General features: G+C 46.1%; 1 protein-coding gene across 1 annotated transcript in view; it reads left to right on the plus strand.

Moving 5' to 3' along the window:
- Positions 1-14,985, plus strand: part of LOC131284747 (mushroom body large-type Kenyon cell-specific protein 1) — an 82,971-nt gene that overhangs the window by 55,731 nt on the left and 12,255 nt on the right. Inside the window, exons 2-6 of the mRNA XM_058313607.1 lie at positions 1,136-1,510; positions 2,505-2,942; positions 3,515-3,915; positions 3,988-4,225; positions 4,299-4,536. Coding sequence (XP_058169590.1) covers positions 1,136-1,510; positions 2,505-2,942; positions 3,515-3,915; positions 3,988-4,225; positions 4,299-4,536 — 1,690 coding nt within the window. The remainder of the gene's footprint in view (positions 1-1,135; positions 1,511-2,504; positions 2,943-3,514; positions 3,916-3,987; positions 4,226-4,298; positions 4,537-14,985) is intronic.

Genomic DNA, 14,985 nt, shown 5'->3' on the forward strand with positions numbered 1-14,985 from the left:
TCTAGAACTAAACAAAAACAGAATGAAGAAGAAGAAAATGCATCGAGAAAACAACATATTACGGTATAGAAACATAGGGAAAAAGCATTACATTAATTCCCCCATCGCCAGTCCAAATAAGGCCATCAAGCGTTGTCGCTTGTGGAAAATACTGGAGAACGAAACATTAACTACATCTGCGGGGGAAAAAAAAATGCTCTACCTAGTCAATGTGGGTAGTGTTTTTAACCTCCCTTTTAAACCATTACCTTCACTCGGGGTGCGCCATTGAAACACACTGTGGAAGAAAAAACAATCCAAATCTACACGCCACGGAAACTAGTCGACACAAAACCGACCTCTTTGGCACCCCCGGCGTCCACCCTGGGCGGAGGTCCTGGTAAATGATTATTGATTAGCAAAGTTCACCCCCGCTCCCCCCGCCGAAACGCCCTCGGTACATTTCTGCACTTCAATCGCTTTTTAGCATGTCCATCGGAAGGAGGAAGGCAGGCGCACGGAACGAACAACGACAGGAACTGATTTGTAATTAGTCAGAAACATCGATGGCCAAAACGTAGGCTGGTGGGCGGGAATGGGTGCGGTCAAGGGGGCCGCTTATAAGACTTCAGGGTTTTTTTTTACCAAGTTCCACATCTTCCCTTCTGTGGGGTAGACTAGAAAATCGGTTCGCTTCTTCGACGGGCGGTAATTGCTGATGTAGGGATGTTTTCTAGAATTTCATTACATCACGATAATACAAAGCATCTTCTCCATCGTTGCATTACTCCGATTGGACCTGTAATTTTTCTTAAGAAAGCACGAAGCAACTGAGGCTTGTCGTTCAAGACATTTTCTTTTTGATCCAAGATTAATCTTTTCCATGGGATTTGTAGTCCAGTTACGGCAAGGCGGATTGTAATCAATAAGGTTATGCATTCCGAGAATCAATGAACATCTTGTCCAACTTGTATCAATTAAAATCTGTTTAACTTGATTGCACTTGAACATTAACATTTCACTCTTGTACTGTAATGTTTCGACTAACTTTTGTACATAGCGAGCGTATACTCTTATACCACCACTTGCTTTTAAGACAATGGAGACGGCTTATTAACCACACATGATACCCTTTCTCTCCCTCTCTCCTCCACAGGACTAGAACGTGTCGCTGAAGAATTGATGGGACGCAGGAAATGGAAACACTATCAGGACGTCATCACGCGACAACAGTTGAACCTGCTCGAGACCAGCACGACCAACACAACCGAGGACGACCTGCTCAGCGGCACGACCGGCGTGTCCACCGGAGCAGCCGCCGTAGCCGCCGCGGGACCCGGGCAGCTGATGAGTTCCGCCGGCACCACGACCGCTGCCGCAGCCCTTTCGCTCGCTGGCGGCGGCATGATCGACCAGAAGACCAGCCCGACCGCCGCCTTCGTGGCCGCCGCCAATGCCGCGGCCGTGGCGGCCCTCACGACACCCGCCGCTGCCCAGGCGGCTGCCAACACAACCGCAGCGACGGCCATAGGTGAGCTGCTTACTCTGTTCCGCTATCCACTGACGATTAGTTCATGAACACGATGGTCAAATTCTTACTTGCTTGAAATTGACTTACTTACTCATCATGACAACGAATGAAACATTTCAAGCACTTGGACAGGTTAAAAGGTTCGATATACTAAAGCATTTGTCAATTAATGGCTTTAAAGCTAATTTGCAAAGAGTACTAGGGTAAACTATGGTCTATATTGCTTTATCGCGCTGATACCAAATACCACTGATTTCTCTATAACCTTACAAACCCGCTATTTAACAGATGAACGCTAGCCTAAGCCAAACTAAATAATATCTCACATTTTTATCAGAGATGGACTTTTACAATGCTACCTAAATCCTGATAAATCTCTGTCTTATTATAGTGCAAATCTTTTAATCCTATCCCGTTTTCTTATATTTTGTTATTATGGTAAAACCAGCATGGTCATTTTTGTACCCTTCCCCTTTGCGTTCAGTAATATTAAAGTCCTCCGCATTGTTCGCAGGCCTCGTAATTAGAGTGAACCGGCAGGTCGTAGTTGAATTTTACCCCTAAAGGGGTAGAAGATTCATAATTGTCAAATTGAAATCAATTTGCTTACAGATGTCTATCCAAATTCTATTATATTTTGATTCATTCTGAACTATGTTTAATTTCATAGGAGCTATCAGCTACCTACTGACTAAGCTTTGGATGAAAAGCAGAAATACTTTCTTATAACTGGCAACAAAGCTTAGATATCCTTTGATGATCTCATATTGACAGCTAGTTTAAAAAACGTGTAGCGTTGCTAATGCTTTTATGCATAAAACCTAATTTTTTTAGATGTTTTACAGACTATTTTACTTCCTTTGCATCTTCGCTAATAACACGTTTTCATAGACTTCTTAAATAACCCAATGACAATAGACAAATCACCATTTCTCGGTGGAACAACCGCAAATCATACCCTAACATTTCCATGCTTTCTTTTTTCCTCCATCAGTACGCAACGGCCACTATCACCAAGGAGACGTAGAAGTCGACACAAAAATAGTCCACCCGAGCAATCCTAGCAGTCCGCCCTCCGCTAACACCAACTGCTTACCGTCCGCGCAACCCGAGCCTGCGAATGCCAGCTCGCCGCGACACGGCAAGGACGATGGGAGCTCCTCGGAGCCCCAACGTCGCGATCGCTCGATCACACCGGTGACAAACTGTCACGCGAGCGACAACGGTACGGCGACTGCCATCGACGGTACATCGCCCGGACCTCCCGGGCTTTCCAGGCGAGACCTACCGTCGACGGAGGAACCAGCAGGCGAAAGGACCAGCAACACACCGGACCGACAGGAAGGGCAGGCCACGAGCAGTCCCGTCCTACGCGAGCAGGCTGCCGGCACCGATCGGAACAATTCGTCCGTCGTCAAGCAAGAACCGATAGGTGCGTATCGTGTCGTTACTCACAGATGCCAAATCCGACATCAGATATACTTGTTTTATTTATCTTAATCTAGGTTTGCTTTGTTTATAAAAACACGAATTAATCAAACGATTTTTCGAGGGTCATGATCCAGTACAACTATCTATACTTGTTTAAGCAAATTTTTCCAAATAGTTTTCCAGAGCGAGCTCATTTTCAAATATATTTTTTATTTTCAAGAAAATCAAAGCGGTTTTGTAACAACTGGGCGGAGTGTATTCCACAATATTACAATCTACAATTGTGGATGAAGCCTTGTTGTTGCCAATAAGTGTAAAGTGAAACTTGGAATACTCTCATACATAAAATCACTCTTATTGTTAACTTAAAAAAGAATCTGACTTTAGATCTTTGATAATAAATTAGAGCGAAAATACTTAACCATGATTTCAATGATAGTCAAAAGATTATATTCCCGAATACCCTTTAAAAATGTTCGTATTTCTGGAATAAAAGGCAAACAAAAATACTCGAAAACCTAGTACCACCACGAGTTTGACAAACCTTCCACCCTACATCTACATTTATTGCAGACAATTCCACGGAGGCGGTAGACAAAAAAGGAGCGCTCTTTAAGACGGAAGATGCCAGCCCCTCGCAGCTGTCCGAGGCGGCCGCGTTGAAGTTTAACATCGTCCCAAAGGTAGCCTCCACCGGCGCGGACAACAACAATACCATTAGCAGTAACAACAACACGATCCAGCCGCGCAGCAACGGGTTGGTGGTGGTGCCGGCGGCGGAAGACAGCGTCCCGGGCGCCAGGCAGCCCCCGGCCGACTCGCCGACGGAAGCGGTCACCCCGGTCGACTGGAAGCCGCAGGACAAGTGCAACTTCTGCGTCGACGGGAAGCTGCTGACGGTGAACGAGGCCGGCGAGCTGGTGCCCGAATCCGGTCCGGCCCCGGCCGAGGCCGAACGGTTGCTTGGCCGACGGGTAAGCTCCGACTCAGACCCTTCTCTAAACCATATGCTAAACCCCTGTCGTGTGGTTTGTTTCCTTCCGCAGGCTCCAACTTCGCTGGCCGAGTCGGACAGCGACACGAGCGAAAGCAGCGAACCGGAGCTGCTGGCCAGCCTGCTGAGTGCGGGGGCCGGCGGTGGAGTGTCGGCCAAATCGCTGGCCGCGCTGCTGCGCGAAAGCGGTGCCTCCCAGAGCCTACCCTCGCTGCAGTCCTACATGGCGCAGCACCTTGCGGCCGCCTCGCTGCAGGGTCTTCAGCCGAATCTTGCCCAGCTTTACAACCGTGAGTTACCGACCTATATCTATATGTCCCACCAACCTTCGATCTAACCCTTAATCTGTCCTTTCCCGGCTAGCCTCCCTGTGGTATTCGCAGCTGCAGCCGCAGATGTCGCCGACGGCCGTCGACGCAGCGACCGGAGCCGGCGTGACATCGGCCGCCATCAGTCCGACGACGGCGGCCAAGATGGCGTCCGAGCTCGGGACGGTCAGCGCGACCGGCGAGCAGCCGCTAGATCTCAGCGCCAAGCCCGGCACCTCCGGCATGAGCTCCTTTCTGCTGAGCAGCATGATGGACCCGAAGCACATCTACAAGTAAGTGGCGTTTATTAGCTCTCCTTACTCTTTTCTATTAGTCAATCCACCCAACTCCAACGGGGATCCAGGTAGAGGAAGGGGTTAGGACAGAAATGATTTCAATTATTCTTTAACCCTTGCCTCACCTGGCCGCGGGTGTGGCCTCCGCGTTGGCAATCGAAACCCGCTGGATCAACAAGGTACAAATTACTCGACGGCGAACGGTATCCGACGCATGACGCGATGGTGCGAGGCGCGGGCGGCCGGAACCCGAACGGTGTCACCGGTGGCGCCATTTTTTTAATTGAATTTTCCCTGCACCGTTTTGTTTAGGTTCCCCTTTTTCCTGGCATTCCGTTCTCCGGTTTTGTAACTCGGGAATTGGAAATTCGATACTCCACTATGATACCGCATCGCACAATCGGGTGACCCATTAACACGCGGTTGCCCCCTTGGGTGACGGGGGGGAGGTGGAGGGAAGATAATGAAAATCTACTTGTTCTCGATTGTTTTGCCATTTTTCTAACCTACTACCACGATTCCGCCGCTTGAGCGTATGGTTTCGTAGAAGTAGAGGGTAGAAGAAAAAAAACAAACAAACATACAAATCAGTCGAGACCATCGAGCATATCGTGTCGCGGGAGCAGAAACAATGGCAAGGAAGTTCCACCAGGTGCTGCCCCGGGTCCTTCCCGATCGGCACGTAATCGAGGAGATAGCCGGTTCGATTGATTGGTTTTGATTCAGCTGCATTTCGGTTCGGTTCGTGTCCGCACTCGAAAGCGAATCCTCCGCTTGGCTTTTCTATTTCCGTATTTATAGAGGGGTTTTCCTCCGAGCTATCCTTTCTCATTAACACCAACCAGGGAGGTTCTCGGTTCGTTCAAACCCTCTTCCGCTGTTCAGCGCGTTTTCTTTTCACGAATGGTGGTTTTTTTTTTCAAATTGTAGAGGAAAATAAAACTGAATCAAGCGGACTCCTCAACGCGATCATCTTCCGGCCCCGCCGAGGGTTGGCGCTCGAAAATAGGAATCGAGCTGGGCGGAAGAGGGGAATCAGGGTGGGTGGATGTGTGATGAGCTAAGAAAAGTCATTAAACCGAGGGGATGGGGAAAAAAAACATCCGATAGCGATTCCGATCCCACACTCGCTTACATCGTGTCCGGTGCCGGCGTATTGTTGGTGAAGGATAAATTTTTAATTAGTAATTTGAACGCCCCAGCTGTCTTCCAGGGACTGTTTTCTTATTCCGATTCAATAGCCCCTCCTTCCCTGACCACACTACTACCACCCGTGGGTCACTTAATCCATCGATTTCGACCAATTGTAAGCCAAGGTGTAGTTCTTCAGCGTTTTCCCTCCGCAGAAGTGGCCGGAAGACTTGTTGAGCTGATTGGGTGGACCGTGCTTACAACGATCCTTGGAAGTGCCCTTTGTTTGCGTTGGAGTGTTCGAGGAAAAGATGAAAATTGTAGAAAACCCAATCGTTATTAATTTATGGATGGTACTCTAGCTTATTATGAGCAGAGAACTACAAGTTGAATATTACGCCTATGAATTGATGTTTATGTGTCTGATTCAATTCTTGGATAAAACAAGGGAAAATATTGAGTAGAAATCACTATTTGCCAGAAATTAGGGTTATTTGGTTAGGTAATGTTTTAAAGTTAATTTGTCTTCTTTCAACTATAACGCCACAAAATATTATGACTTCGTAGGAACACGAAAACAAAACCGATTCAGAGTCTACATGTTTAGCACTAGAATATAATTCTTTGCAATTTTGCCCGAATACTTTTAGTTGTCTTTTTGGCCACTGTTTTTCACATGTTATAATTTCGTTATTTTTTTTAAAGATTTTTAAAATCTGTAAAGGGCTACTATTTAGTATGTTTGTTGACTATCTTTTGGCGTTTCTGGTTTTTAATACAGCCGTTTTGAGCCGATTGCCACCGTCTTCTAAAATAAACAATTGTGTAGTGTTCAAAATGATTTTGGCTTTAACCATATTTTGGTAATTGAAATTTGTATTTTCTGTTCCAAATTTCATATCATTTTTTTGTTTTTTTATGTGGCACGACATCCCCTAGTGGGACAAGGCCTCTCTCCGAAGAGAGTTTGTGTGACCGAAAGACGGTATATTATAGATCGGTGGTCATCCGTTCGTAATACCGGAGGGTGCCAGACTCGAGATTCGATCCCACACCTGTGGTGTGGTGTTTCCTCGCGCTACCGCTGCGCCATGGGCACCCCCAATTTTTTTTTCATATTATACCGGTACATAATACACCTATACAAGAAACTTACTGCTATCCCTTTTCACTAAATACGTTTATGAAATCTACCAAAAAATATGGTCTTTTGAAAACCGCATCGCTGTTTGACATAACATTTGTTGCATTATAATTACGCTCATACTGGAGTAGATAATTATTATCCCTTTTAGCATCAATTTAATGTCTTAAAACACAGTCACACACTCTTAGTCCAATCGAAACACACGATCAATCGCTGTCCCGACCCAAACCGGGACGATCGCACGAAACAAATGGACATTTAATAGGCCCTCTAATGTGCGACCATTTAGGGAACGAAGAAAAATGATCGACTAAACGAACACCGAATGACAGCCGGCCGAGATTTCTTGACACATCGTAACGTAACGCCAGAACCGCCGGATCGGCCTTTAGCTTTGGCAGGCCAGATTTTTAATGTTTTCCCTGAATTGCCATCGTCGGAGGCAGATGATGCGCCGCCGGATTGCTTTCATTAGTGTGTTTGGTGCTGGAAAAGGGGCGAAGGAAAAATGATGCCGCTACCAAACAGCCGGTCACGTGACGCTTCGCGACGGGTTCGCAGGGCGTTCGGAGGCAACGCACTCAAGTTGACCCGGCCCGAAACGTTGTGTTTTTGTTTTCAATTTATGTTTTATGGTGCACATGCAAATCGCATCCGAACGCTACACATGTTGCAGCAAAAAACGCTGAAGAGGGTCCAAAAAGGGGGAAAATCAGTCCTCCAACTCCTGTGAGCTCCCTCTTGCGCCCCATATGGACCCGGTGGACCACCAAAAATACCGCAAAGTTCGTTCACATCTAACGGGATGCGAATCTCGCATCAGTTTTATTCGCTTTTTTTCGTGAAGATGAACCACACCAGCTGCCGAACAGTTTCTCGCCGAACCCCGCCGTGAGGTTGCAGTGCGTGTGAGGTTAATTTGCCGCCAAAATAACATATCATAAAAAAGGGCCGGCAATAACAGTGTGCTAATAATCATGTTGCGAAACGGTGCCCAAAACAAAACAAAAGGGAACGCTATCGTCCCCCCAGATGGAAAACCTTTGCAGTCGCCTTTTGCGGACCGCTCTGGAAGGCGACACGCGAGATCGGGACAAATGTGTCAAAAAGTTGATTCCTTTTTTGTTCGTTTCGTACACTTCCTCCGTATTTTTGCACCCTTCCTCGGGCCACGTTTTACCTGCAGGCGCTTTAGTGGGTATCATTTAATTTTTGCGCATTTCACATTTGGGCAAACTCTCTCCCCCGGGGAAGAAGCCGTTCATGCGTCAGAACGGGCTTGGAGAAAAACCGAAAACTCCAACGGGACATTCGGACGCATTCGTATTCCCTTTTTTGGTTTTGTTCTCTCTCTCTCTCTCTCTCTCTCTCTCTCTGTGTTTGCAATGCATGATGCATCTCACGCAACCCTTTCGCTTTTCGGCCCGGTGCATCGCCGGTTCGTTCGTCGCATGACTTATGAGGAAAGAAGATGACAACCCACAAGAATGGCCAACCGAATGTGGCCAAAACAGAACAACGACACCAGTCGCTCGCTCGACTCGTCGTAGGGGTCGTTGATCTCAGGTCGTTTCCCCCCCGAACTTTCCTTTTCGTTCGGCACTAGAACGCGGCGGGAAAAGCGGGTTTCGTAACGAAAGCAAAAGCCAAAATAAAGAAAAACAAGTCAACTCGGGTGGATAAAAAGGAAAGAGTTTAACAGTTTAATCCAACGCCGCTCGGGCACACAATGGTACGCACAAATTAATCTTTCAAATGCACCGCGCCCTTTCATGCGCCCTCGGGTGCAGTCCGCATCTTCCGCCAAACTGCCGGTTCATGAAGCCGATATCCGTCGGCTCCATATGGTCCAAATTTACGTTGAAGCAATTACATTACTGTACGGGGACCAAACGACCGCAAACGTGTGGATAATTTAAGGAAATGGGAAAAGGCAAAAGTCAACGGTCGAGTTTTGGCAAAACGAAAACAAACAAAACCTGAAACACTGAAGTTGGTTGGGGGAAGAGTGTTATTTTTAAGCCGTATTCCCATGGTTTTACATGTTCACGGTAAACTCTGACTACTTATTTCGAAACCGAAAACCACTGTACTCTTCAAATGTGTTTGCAAACGAACTTGTTCGTCACCTCGTAAAATCCACATTTGCCATCTTCATACTCACCACTCAACATGAAAAAAAACCCCCAAAACCAGATGTACACCACTTCGCTGCAATCTGTTTCTCATTTGCGCTTTATCCGTCGTTCAGAATGCAATTAATGACGTTTGCGGCCGTGGCCTAACGGGTGAAAGTGATTTCATGCCAATTTCTTCCTGCCCCCTTTCGAGGAGGTGATATTTCAGGCACAGATTCGTTGCATTTTGCCTTCCATGTGGTAAAAAAAAGGCTCACGAACGCACGCCGCGTGTGAAGTCGTTTTCGTTTGACAAATTTTTACGAGCACATTTTATGGCCCTGCAGGCTCGAGGATCCCTTTGACACCGCGGAGGGCGCAGAGAGTGTTATGGAAGGTGACAAATTACGCCTTCTGAGGTGACAGAAGGCCATGCTCCGGCGAGGACGCGTGTTGCCGGGGATGTTGAAATTAATCCGTCAATAACTCATCCCATTTGATGAAGCTGAAGCCTTTTAAATAATCGTTATTCATCCGGTTTGAGTGACTCTTTTCATCATACAAAGTTATGATTTTTTTTTTCAATCTTACAAATAAAAAGCAATGTAAAATAAATTTGACTGAAACACCGCTTTTAGACACAGGTCCATCACAATTGTAATGTGTATTTCCAGGGCTTGTGACTATTTAATTTTGAAAGCTTTTAAATCAGGGTTTCCTTTTTTCGGTTGTTTTGCGCTCTGCTCTTCTTTTGTACAAATTATATTAGTTTTTCAATTTCCTAGCATAAGCTCTCATTTTTTCTCTTCCGGTTTTCATTCGGAACATTTTTGCAACTTTTTTTTGTTCCTTTTAACCGTGTTGCCACTTCACACTTGCGTGTGTTTTTGTTCTACTATAAATTGGTCAAGTGCAGTACTCTGTGTGTTTGCCGAATGTGGGGGGCGTATATCGGGGTTTTTGTTTAAATCCCGGTATGATATTTTGTCCTTTTTTTCAATCTCGTTTTGCGCCAACGGGGTCAACCGATGATTTGCCATCAAAAGAATTTTTCTATTTCAGCCCGGACCCCGAAAACAAAACCAACCAACCGTCTCCCCCGGTTTGTTCAATTGTTTCTAGCCGTTAATTGAATGATGCACCTGTCGGAATTTTCCTCTTTTCCAACATTCTTTTTTGCATTTCCGTCGCTCGCGGAAAGCTCGTGGCGTTGGGAAAAGTAAAACCAAAAACAAAAAACGAGGTGTGATGTTTGAAAAGAATTCTATGGATTTGCAACCATATTTTTGTTTGGTTTGTCCTGCATGGCGCGTTTTAAATCACGACCGACATAATCATTCCCAGGTTTTTTATTTGTTTTAAATTTGTTGTTGCATCATCTTTTCCACCGTATGTGCATCTGCATTTTCTATTATCATTTTTTGTGTGTCTGTTTGCGATAGTTCTTTTTTGTTTCTCCCACCCCTCCCCTGCACTATTTTTTTGTTGTATGTTTGTTTCGCTTACCAACACCGTTCGCATCGATTTCCACATTGGCACATTGGCGGAAGCAATTCGCACCGGATGGGCTTCGATGGGTTTGGCTGGAAAAATGCGCGTTTGCGTGGATATAAACAGCCGGCCGGTTTTTTTCTCTTTCCTGTAAATATAAAATATCCATCCTCTATGTGAACGAATAAATTCCAATTAGAAAACGGATGGGCTATTTGTGTTCGTGTGTGACCGGATCCATGGTGTCTATGTGTCGATGTACGAACGATCAATCGTCATCGGATCAGGATCAACAAAAAAAAATCCTAGTGCTTTACAAATGCTCTCAAACTGAGTCAGAAAAAAAGGTACACTGAATAATATTATTTTTCCAATTTTGATCCGCACAATCACATAATATTAAAGTGAGACTTTTTCCCATTGCATACCAGTGGACACACCACGGGAATTGTATAGGGGATTTATATTTTTCTGGATAGAGTATTATTTGCAGATTGGAATTATTCTAAAATTTCCTTCAAGCATAAGTGATTCCACAAAGTTGACTTTGCACAAAAACAACGAGAACTGGAGCACCGGAGGAGCAAAAACAAAAAAAAACAGCTCGGCTCGAGATTCTAGAATTTCCATTTCAAGAAGTTTCCGTTCCAAACTCGCGCACCCGCGCTTCTCCGTACCCGAAACGCAGTCAAAATAAGCAGTCGTCTCGCGTGTCACCCACCGGATTCCACGAAATGCAACGATTCGGCGGAAAGTGCACAAGTGCACGGTGCGATGCAATTGTTACCGACGCCGGACAAATTATCACCCCTCGGCGGGTGGGGGTTTTTGGGGAGTGGTCGAGGAAGGTGGAAATACGAGGCGCCTGTTTCACGTGAGACCGACGTGAACACCAAAGTACGCCCAACCGGGTTCGGATGTCGTTTCGAGAAGAGTTATCTCGCACACACCGTTTAGTCTTTTGCGCGCCCTGCCAGCACGTTGGCGGATGTTCCCGTTGGGCGGGGGTTGGTATGCTCGGATGTTTTCTAAACAACACCACCCACCCGGAGGGGCGCGGTGTCCGAGTCCGAAAAAGTGCAGCATACACAAGACTCCGAGCGCCAAGATGAAGCCATGTGTGTTATGTGTCCGGTGTTCACCTCTGATCTCGAGCTCATTTTGCACTTTATTGTGTGCGGAATGGCAAAGAGGACGTGAGACGTGTGAGCAAACTTTAGATCGGCACACACATGCACACACGCGAAGCGGATGCGGATCAACCACCGATCGGCCATCAAATGTCAGCGCCATTACGAAATGCCAGCTTGCGTAGCCGGCTCGTTTCGCGCCCTCGAAGGATGATGGAGTGCCGCCGGCCGCTCACCTACCGGCCCGCGACCTCGCGGTCGTGGTGACCTTTTTGCGCTCGCTTAACTACTTTTTTTGTACCAAACGTATTTTTCCCTCCGCCCGACTTTTTGCCCCGTTCTTTCACGTGGTTTCCACGCTCCTTTGCGATCCGAGGCGGCACCACGCGATGACACGCGCGTTCGACGATGGACGACAGGAGCGGCCCTTGCGATCTTCGGACAAAGAACAGTCCCTAGGACGAAGCCGAGGGAAGCATAAATCGAAGGAGCAAAGGGAAGGGATCGGACGCTTGTTGCTTGCGCTAACCGCATTGCATTGAACCGCTGCGGTGCGTTGCATTACTGCAATTTTAATCGAAAATGCCTGCCTAGACCTTCCCAACATGCCTTTCTTCCCCCTCCACCCCACCCCACCCTAGGACAGGAGTGTTGGCTAGGGTTTAGGGGAGTGTACGCGAGTTTCATAAATAATAAATCTGACCTTAAAATATTAGGCACCGCATCTTGGGCCCCGGGGGAAGGGGCGAACGGAATGAAATCTTGCAAATGGCGAAAAGCGACCCGCATTATGCTTTTTCGTCCCACGTTCGTCCTTCCGATCGGCTCCGTCGCAGGCGCGCGCAACGAAGGAAAGGATCTTCTGCGAGTGGATTCAAGATTGCGACGAAATAATTTAGCAAGCAGACGAGATTTGACAACGAAACGGGTGAACCAGCTTCACCAGCCTGGGATGGGGAGCGCGGAATGTTAATCCCATTGGTCCAACCTGGACCAAGGGTGGTCGCCTGCCCAAATGTCGCCCCAACCGGGTTTCCACCCGCCGGTTTAATTATGAAGCACGAGCGTCATCACTTTTTGCGTCTTTGAACCGGCGTGCAATCCGATCCTCCCCGGGGAGGCGCGAGAACAATTCGGTCTCCAAGTCGCTTCCTCTGGGACATCCGGGGCCTCGAGAGCGGTTCGCCGGTTGGGGTGGAGTGGGCTGTCAACAATTATTGCCCCGGGCGACGGAGAGGAGAAGAGAGTGAGGTTTGTGGGTGCAAGGATGCGACGTCAGCCAAGCGTCTTTGGCTAAATGCCACGGTTAATGCGCTACCCATTATCATTGTTGTTCCAACAGCGGGGTGGACACAACGTTGCAGATGTGTGAGTTTTTGTGTGCGTGTGAATTAATTAAGATACGAGTATCCGCAAATACATGCCAGTAGGATGCAAATGCTTAGGATAAGAAAGTTGCAAATGTTGCACGAAAAAAGTTTTGTTTTGTAACATTATGGGTTGATGACAATTCAATACTGTATTGGTATTTTTTTCTAAAAACTGACGTATAATTGGCAAGAAGCAAACGAAAAACCATTAATAAAATTTTCATCTGATTTATATTAAGGTTAAATTGCACAAAGAACTTATGCAAATAAAAGTAAAACGATTAAGCCCTTTTATATGGAAGTAACGTAAAGATACGAATTCAGCTTTCATGAAACTTTTGATTGCCCAAGTATTTAGTTCTCGATCTAACACAATTTTGATCTCGAGCTTTAAATCACCAATTTTGCACACATCGTCGGTACTTTGAATTGTAAATTATTTGTTTTTGATTTCGGTTTTTCACTTCTTTTTGTTGCCTTGAATTTGCTCGTAAGATTGCTACACTAATATTGCGAAACGAACTTCATGATTTCATAACCAAAGCAATATTTTTAAACATGCATGCACAACATTTAAAACTTTTTTTGACCTTCTTCTATGTACAATGTTTCTCGGGGTGATTTTTTAAAATTTCTTATGCTTCTCTGTTTTATTCATTAAATTGGATTGAAATTGTTATGCTTAAAATTGATGCCAAATGCGAGTTGTTATTGATACTAAATTATTTGAACTTTACTCTTGTTTTTATTTATATGTTCACCATCAATGCTCAAAGGCCAGTGAATTTTCATCTAATACATTTACTAGAAATACAATTCTGTCAACAGCCGATCACGGGATATAAAAACAGGGTAATTTAACAAATTAAGAGAATATGCTCTATTATGTTTTGATTCAACATCTTAGGATATTCACTATTAAAAACATGTACAGTTTTGTTCCTGCTGAGGAACTGTATAAAGAAATCCAAAAATGTAGGAAATAGTGTTTTTCATTATTTCTTTCATTATCATCATATTCAAACCAATAATTGTTAAAGCCAATCTACATATGAATTTGAGGTTTTATGCACAAGTATAGTATGGAAAAACAACACCCTTTACTCGTTTGTATAACAACATGGTGGACCGCATCACGGATAAAAGGATTTCAAAAACCATTATCAGACGAAATCGATACATTATCCAAAAAACGAACACACGCTCGGAGCGACCACATACGAGCGATGTCATCAAATTTTCATAAAAACACACCTTCACTAATGCACCGCCGCGCCAAAGGCGGGGAAGGTTAATGAACCTGCCGAACTTCCGCTCGGTTTACCACCCTCCCGAGGCTCGGAGTCCCGCAGCCAACTCCCCCCCAGCCCCTCCCCGCATCGCGACGCGGCAAAAGAAGCCAAATCTTCGAAAGTACACCGTGTACGTGCGACACGTTGCTTCCGTGTGTGGAAAACCGACGTCGCCCGTCGTCCTCGAATGCATTCCATTCGATGCAACGACTACCGCTCCCGCCACCACAACATCTTTCATTCTTTTTTCCTTTTGCCCCCAGTCCTGGCCCGCTTTGTGCCTTTCGCCGTGATTGAAAACTGCGGAAGGAACTTCCTTTTGGGACGGTCCTTCCTTTTATTAGCTCAAAAAAGTGCATACACGGTGCACCGTCGCTTGCATGCGCCCGAGTCCTTTCCCTCGGTGCCTTTTGCGATCGGGGATTTCTGATTCCACCGTCTCCCTTCCGCCGTCCACCGCGCTCTTATGCAACTGCTGCATCCGTGTGCATTTAGCACAGAATTTGCATTTCTGTCACCAGCACGCACACACAAACACAAACCGAGTGCAAAGGTATGAGAAGCAAAAAATACAGCAAAGGGTCCACTCACACACACACACGCGCTTGCTTCACCTATGCAATCCACACTGTTTGGGATGCAGTTTGCCGCGCAATGGAGAAAAAAAGGTAAAAAAGTAAACCGAGTTCTCATCAAAATTTTAAACCAACACCAAGCCCTTCGTCCCGCTCGAGACAAAACCCTGTGTGTCCTATGCACCAGAAGGAG

Source organism: Anopheles ziemanni, chromosome 3, assembly GCF_943734765.1.
Source record: "Anopheles ziemanni chromosome 3, idAnoZiCoDA_A2_x.2, whole genome shotgun sequence".
Taxonomy (NCBI): domain Eukaryota; kingdom Metazoa; phylum Arthropoda; class Insecta; order Diptera; family Culicidae; genus Anopheles; species Anopheles ziemanni.